This window comes from Mus caroli, unplaced genomic scaffold (assembly GCF_978045245.1).
Source record: "Mus caroli unplaced genomic scaffold, Mus_caroli_1 scaffold_9, whole genome shotgun sequence".
NCBI classification, from domain to species: Eukaryota; Metazoa; Chordata; class Mammalia; order Rodentia; family Muridae; genus Mus; species Mus caroli.
The window spans coordinates 79,066,043-79,073,225 of record NW_028227264.1 but is presented as its reverse complement, the minus strand read 5'-3'; the positions used below and the strand labels follow the sequence as shown (position 1 = coordinate 79,073,225).

The 7,183-nt window shown below is 52.4% G+C and overlaps 1 protein-coding gene across 1 annotated transcript; it reads right to left on the bottom strand.

Annotated features, from left to right (window-relative positions):
- Positions 1–1,565: 1,565 nt before the first annotated feature.
- On the bottom strand, positions 1,566–3,226 carry Rps15 (ribosomal protein S15). Its single transcript, XM_021174474.3, has 4 exons — positions 3,160–3,226; positions 2,783–2,868; positions 1,804–2,038; positions 1,566–1,713 (listed from the first exon to the last, which is right to left on the bottom strand). The coding sequence occupies exons 1-4, from the start codon at positions 3,160–3,162 to the stop codon at positions 1,600–1,602; spliced, it is 438 nt and encodes a 145-aa protein (XP_021030133.1). The 5' UTR covers positions 3,163–3,226; the 3' UTR covers positions 1,566–1,599.
- Positions 3,227–7,183: the final 3,957 nt, after the last annotated feature.

Genomic DNA, 7,183 nt, shown 5'->3' with positions numbered 1-7,183 from the left:
TGTGGACGCTGTCATGTGAACGTTACTAAAATACTGTGTGCTCAACCCTGTACAGTGGGTAAACAGGTCTACAAGCCTGGTCTTTGGCTACTCAGCAATAAGCAAAAAGTTAAAAGTTGGCCATGTGGGGTGGTACATATTTTTAATCCCCTCACTTGGAAGGTAGAGGCAAGTGGATCTCTGAGACCATCCTGGTCTAGAGTCTCAAAAAACAAAAACAAAAAACAGATGAACAGCTGGGTGTGGTCCACTTGAGACTGAGGTGGGACTATCTGTTCCAGGTGCCAGGGATGCGATCTATGCTGACCCATTAACTCTGAGCCTACCAACCACAGGAGGAAGTGTGTAGTGGGCAACCCCAGTGCCCACTGCAGAAGAACAGACCTGCCCGGCAGAGGGGTTGGTGCACAACTAGCCCCCTTTTCTGTCAGGAGCTGAACAGAGAAGGGTGCTGGTGTCTCACGCAGTGCAAAGTAGGTGGGGCAGCCCACCAGGTAAACTCCCACCAGGTGATGAGCAGGTACAGGGAGCCTAGGAGCCCCTGAACTATTTATTGCCCTAATTTGATCTTTCCCTATGTCAGTGTCACCGGCCTGGTGCTGTGGGTGGGACTGATAACTGACACTGAGGCAGGAAGACCGTGCTCTGCAGTTAACACGTTGCTATACCAGCTGAGGACCCTGCACCCACATGGTGACCAGGTAATCCCATACCCACTTCTGGCCCTCGTGGGCAAAATCACTAACTGGCGTATGTGCACAGCCAAGCCTGTGGTAGACGGCTAGGCTGGTAACATGTTTCCCTGGCAGGAAGGACTGGAAGCTTCCAGCAAACCCTGCCTGACTCACATTCCCAGAGGGAAAATGTTTACTAACAAGGCAGCAAGCCTTTAGTCCCAGCATGCCAGATGCAGGTGGACCCAAGTTCCAGGCCGATAGGCTAAGAAAAACAAGCCACTGGCCATGGAGCCTGTAACTGGTGCCAGCATCAGGGCCTGAGGCCAGCCTGGTGAACTCAGAGAAAGCCTGCCTTAGAAACACAGGCCAGGGGTTCTCTCCACTGCAGACATCAATTACGTCAGCATTCCACAAGTAGGAGGCCGAGCCTGTCACACTGCCAGCATAGGCTTTGGTGACATGCTTGAGGTCCTCCAGAACACGTGCTATCCCAGGTCACAGAATGAAGCTCCAGGAAAAGGAAGCATGCTTACTCAGGCTGCAGCAGGTCCCCTTGTGTGTCCACTGTCACTGCAGTTCCCCACCCCCAAGCACTTCCTGTGGAGCCACCACCTCCCCAAGACTCAAACCCAGGGAGCAGCCCCTCGCCCTTCCTGATGCTCAGCTCTGGCTAGACTCTACTCTGCTGTGAACGCTGGGCAGCTTGAAAGCGGAGAGGAGACTGCAGCAGAGACGACGTGGACATGGACGTGAACCCCTTACATGTAAAACTGTTCACCTTCATTCTGGACTGTGACAGCCACCCAAAGGGCTCCATGTTCCACACACAGGGACCAACCCAAATCCCAAGGGAAAAAAAAAAAAAAAAAAAACAACAAAAACCCAGAATCCAGGGACCAAAACCAGTCTTTATTGGCCTCGGCTACTTGAGGGGGATGAATCGGGAGGAGTGGGTGGCACCGATCCCGGGCCGGCCGTGCTTCACGGGTTTGTAGGTGATGGAGAACTCGCCCAGGTAGTGGCCGATCATCTCTGGCTGCAGGTTGAGAGGAGGCAGCAGATTGGTGTGAGCAGCTGTGGCACAGAGACCAGCCACCCACCCAGCCACTCCCTGACCACAACTCACCTTGATCTCCACCTGGTTGAAGGTCTTGCCGTTGTACACACCCACCATGCTACCCACCATCTCGGGCAGGATGATCATGTCCCTCAGGTGTGTCTTCACCACCTCGGGCTTCTCCATGGGTGGCGCCTCCTTCTTGGCCTTTCTCAAGCGCTTGAGCAGTGAGTGCTGCTTCCGCCGAAGACCACGGTTCAGGCGCCGCCTCTGGCGGGCGCTGTACAGCTGCATCAGCTGCTCACTGTGGGAGAAGAGGGTGGTTTGGAGACCCGGGGATGTGGGCCAGTCCCGGGGATGGCATGGTGCGCTAGCACTGCTCCCCCATCTCTTTCAGACCCAGAAAGGAACATGCCAGGAGCTGAGGCTCACTAAAGACAAGTCCTCCCTAGCACTGCCGTCAAGTTTCAGGGCACAACCCTCTAAAATGAATCCACCAATTTCCGCGGGCAGTGACAGCCCACCCAAATTACCTATGCCTGGTTGATTTTCCCCAAGGTCACAGGGAGGCCTGTGAGCCCACCCACGCGGGAGACTGAAGCAAGGTAGCTGTCGTGAACACTGCACAACTGTAGCAGGGACCGCGTTGGTAGAGCGCTTGCCTAGGAGGCTAGGACGCCCCGAGTTTGATGCTCTGCACCGTGATGGTGACCCAAACATTAGGAAGGTGGAGAGGATCAGGAGTTCGAGGAGAGCCTGGGCTACACGGGACCCTCTCATTTCTTTTTGTTTGCTTTTCGAGACAGGGTTTCTCTGTGTAGCCCTGGCTGTCCTAAAACTCGCTCTGCAGACCAGGCAGGTCTCGAACTCAGACCCCCCCCCCAAGTGCTGGGATTAAGTCGTGCGCCACCACTGCCCAGCACACGAGACCCTTCCTTGCATCTCCCATGTGACACGTGCAAAGGTTCTGGCTCTATTTCCAGCACCACCCACAGGAAAGGCAAACGGGCCAGCGACCCGGCGGGTCTAAGGTGACGGGGCCTCTTACTAGGACATGTCGAGCAGTTGGTCGAGGTCTACGCCACGGTAGGTGAACTTGCGGAAGGTCCGCTTCTTCTTCTGCTCCACTTCGGCCTGTGTGAGCGCGAGTCGGGTTAGCAGGGGCTCGGCAGCCTTTCCCAGAAGCCCTGGGACCCGGGCTGCCGCGGGCCGCGCTCCTCCCGGCTACGGCGGCGGGGCGAGGGGACACACAGCCCCGCGGCCGCCCGCAGCTATGCGGGCCCTTCCGCACCCGCCATCCGCAGTCTCCGGGCACCCGAGCACATCGCTCCATCCCCGGGCAGCGAATCTAGAGTCCTGCGAAAGGGCCCCAGGAGGATGGCGACGGATACCCGGGAGCACAGAGCGCGGTGCGCGCATACTCACCATCTTGGCGGTTACTCGGAAAAGGAAGTACGGGCAGCGCCTGCGCAGTTGTCGCGAGCTCTGCCGGGAGGGCCCGCCTCCACCGCACAACAGCTTCCGCTCTGCGGAGACTCGCCATTGCCCCCAGCTGTCCGGAGGCCAGAGCGAAAGCGCCGCTATCCTCCGGAGGGGCGTGGCTCCCTTTGGGGTTTTTGTTCGTGTGTCTGTCTCTCTGTCCCTGTTTTTCTTTGTCTTCTCTGTCTCTGTGTTTCTGCCTCTCTCATGTACAAGGTCTCAAGCAGCGATTCTCAACCCGTGGGTCACAACCCCTTTGGAAGTGGCATATCAGATATCCTGCATATCAGATATTTACAATTACGATATCTAATAGCTAAATATATACATACATTTTTGTGGGAGAGGGAGGTTCAAGACAGGGGTTCTCTGGGTAGGCCTGGCTGTCCTGAAACTCGCTCTGTAGAACTGGCTGGCCAGAGGCATATCCTCCTGCCTCTGCCTCCTGGTGGACTGGGATCAAAGGAGAGGCCACCACCCTCTGGCTGACTTTGTATTTTTATTTTAAAATGGTCTTGAGCTTGAGCTTGAGTCAGAGTCTTACTAAGCACCCAGCCTTTGAAACCAGGCTGTCCTCGCAATCAGACATCTACCTGTCACTGCCTCCTGAGTGTCACCATGCCCAGCTTAGCTTGTCTGCTTTTTTTTTTTTTTTTTTTTTTTTTTTTTTTTTTTTTTTGAGACAGGGTTTCTCTGTGTAGCCCTGGCTGTCCTGGAACTCACTCTGTGGACCAGGCTGACCTCGAAATCAGAAATCCGCCTGCTTCTGCCTCCCAAGTGCTGGGATTAAAGGCGTGAGCCACCACTGCCAGACTGTCTGCTTTTCTTGTGGGATGTGTGAGCCTACAACCTCAAAAGTGAGCGGTTAATTAGTAAACAACGTGGAGGGATCAGTGCTCTCTTTCCACCATCCCAGGACTTGGCTTTAGACTCCCCAAACCAGTGAGTGTTTTGTTTTATAATAAAATAGATGCCAGGCGTGATGGCACACGTCTTTGTCTTTAATCCCGGCACTTGGGAGGCAGAGGCAGGCAGATTTCTGAGTTCAAGGCCAGCCTGGTCTACAAAGAGAGTTCCAGGATAGCCAGGGCTACACAGAGAAACCCTGTCTCCAAAAGCCAAAGAGAGAGGAGAGAGAGAAAGAGAGAGAGAGAGAGAGAGAGAGAGAGAGAGAGAGAGAGAGAGAGAATATGTTGGAAAAGAAGCAGCATTTTCTTTTTTTGTTTGTTTTTTGTTGTTGTTTTGTTTTTCAAGACAGGGTTTCTCTGTGTAGCCCTGGCTGTCCTGGAACTCACTTTATAGACCAGGCTGGCCTTAAACTCAGAAATCTGCCTCCCTCTGCCTCCCAAGTGCTGGGATTAAAGGCGTGTGCCACCAAGCCCAGCTCCAACATTTTCTCTCTTATCTAGTGTTGGGGGTTGGAAAGGTAGAAGGAAAAAGGTGGAGAAGGATGGAAGAAAGAGAAACCCACAAAGTAGCAAAGTCCAGCAGAGGCATGTGTAGCACACAGAAGGCAGAGCAGTCTGTACGAATTCCAGGCCAGCCAGGGATGCATAAAAAGACCATCTCTGTCTTTAAAGAGGGAGGAGAGGCAGAACAGTGGTGGCCAGGACAGCCAGGGCTGCAGAGAAACATCATGTGAAAAAACCAAGCCCGGCATGGTGGCGAACACCTTTAATTCCAACACTCGGGAGGCAGAGGCAGGTGGATTTCTGAGTTTGAACCAGCATGGTCTACAGAGTGAGTTCCAGGACAGCCAGGGCTACACAGAGATACCCTGTCTCAAAAAAACTAAATAACTAACTAAATAAAAGAAATGTTTGTTAGATCTTGAACATATATGACTGTGTGCAAATTTTTAAAGTTTAAAAAGAAAGTACAAAGCTGGGCGTGGTGGCTCAGGCCTTTAATCCCAGCACTTGGGAGATAGAGGCAGGCAGATTTCTGAGTTCAAGGCCAGCCTGGTCTACAGAGTGAGTTCCAGGACAGCCAGGGCTACAGAGAAGCCCTGTCTGGAAAAAACAAACGAACAAAAGGTCTGTATATAGTTTAGTGCACATGGATGCTGACACTGGGGCTAGGTACATTAGATCCCTTGGAGCTGGAGTTAAGACAGTTGTTTCTCCAGCTTCCTTCCCCACATAAGGTTCTTGTTTTGTTTTGTTTTGGTGGTGGGGGTAAGGGGTTTATAGAGACCATGCTGGCCTCAAATTCATAGCTCCAATTGTCTTTGTCTCCTTAGGGCCCTCCTGAGGTTTTGCATAATTTGGGGGCAGTCCCATTTAGTCACAAGTACCTGAAAGTAGTCTACACAGGTCCTGTCTCCCTTTGCATGGCTGACGTGTCTCACTTGATTCCCCAGGACAGCTGGTACTCATAGTTTTTGGGAGATGACTGGAGTGGGGTCTCATGTAGCCCAGGAAGGTTTCAAACTCATGTAGCTAAGGATGACCCTGAACTGCTAATACCAAGTCACAGATTTTATCTTCTTTGCACCTGTGTGTGGTACCCACAGGAACCAAGGCCAGACCCCCTGGGCCTGGAGTTGTACACTATCCATGTACAACTGAATACATGAGAGATGGGAACCCACAGAACTGGGTTGGCTGTGAGAGGAGCGTGCTCTTAATTCATAGCTTAGCCTTCATTCTTTTTCTTTTTTTTTTTTTTTGAGACAGTCTCACAGTATAGACCAGGCTGGTTGTGAACTCAAAAATCCACCTGCCTCTGCCTTCCAAGTGCTGGAATTAAAGGCGTGCGCCACCACCACCCAGCCTGGCCATACTTGTTTGAGTACACTGTTGCTGCCTTCAGACACACCAGAAGAGGGCATCAGATCCCATTACAGATGGTTGTGAGCCACCATGTGGTTGCTGGGAATTGAACTCAGGACCTCTGGAAGAGCAGTCAGTTCTCTTAAAGGCTGAGCCATCTCCCCAGCCCCTGGCCATACTTTAACTTGAAGTTTCTGAGTTAAATGTATTCACTTTACAGCCCAGTACCAGCGCTTTCTGTCCTCCTAGCACCTCTTAGGTAAGTCCTCCACCCATCCTCCTTAGCAGGCAAAGCCTCACTCTTAGTGTTAGCCCCTACCCCAGCCCATACTGCACATCGAGACTGTCCATTTAGGGTACAGAAGCCACAAGCGGGCGGGCAGGTAGGCAGCAGGCTCAGGGACAACTCCTGCTGCCGTTGTTTGGGGGACCTACAGGAAGACCTAGCTGCTCATCTGCTATACATGTGCAGAGGGCCTAGGTCCAGCCTGTGCTCACTGATGGTTCAGTCTCTGTAACCAGCCCCCAAAGGTCCAGGTTAGCTGACTCTGTCCTCTTTGGGACCCTCAAATCTTTCTCCTAATGCTTAAGACTCCCCAAACTCTGTCTGTTTGCGAGCCTGGCCATACTTGGTATATTTAAGGGTATGGAGAGATGGCTCGGCAGCTAGGGGCACCAGCTACTTCCTGGTGAGGGTTCAGTATCAATAGTGTAGTAGAAGCCAGAGGCTGTGAACCAAACCAGTGACTTGTGGCAATGAATATGGACAAAGGGTGGACTGTGTAACATCGAAGTTTCCATGTTTCTGGTGGTTATGGAGGGATGGGGCGCTAAGTGGGGGAATGAGGTGCATGATGTGAAATTCATAGAGAATCAAAATTTAAAAAAACAAAAACAAACAAACCCCTCTAGCTGCTCTTCCAGAGAGCCCATGCTCAATTCCTAGCACCACTAGGTGGCTCACAGACTGCTCAGGTGTCTTCTGGCGGCTGTGGAGGGGGTCAGCACTGCATGCCCATGGTGCATAGGCAGAGGCAGCCCAACACCTAGGCCCATAAAAGTAGAGAACCTTAGGGCTGAGAAGGTGGCTTAGTGGATTAAGACACTTCTCACAGAACTGGGAGATCCACTTGAGGTCTGCCCTTTGTCTAGTCAAAATATAAGTCCCTCCTCACAAAGTGCAATAAACAAACACA

What these genes read in the sequence shown, in the direction of transcription:
- Rps15 (XM_021174474.3), bottom strand. An exon ending in CAACTGCTCGACATGTCCTA is followed by an intron (nt 2,039 to 2,782) that starts GTAAGAGGCCCC and finishes CTTCTCCCACAG; the next exon opens with TGAGCAGCTGATGCAGCTGT. An exon ending in TCAACCAGGTGGAGATCAAG is followed by an intron (nt 1,714 to 1,803) that starts GTGAGTTGTGGT and finishes CTCAACCTGCAG; the next exon opens with CCAGAGATGATCGGCCACTA.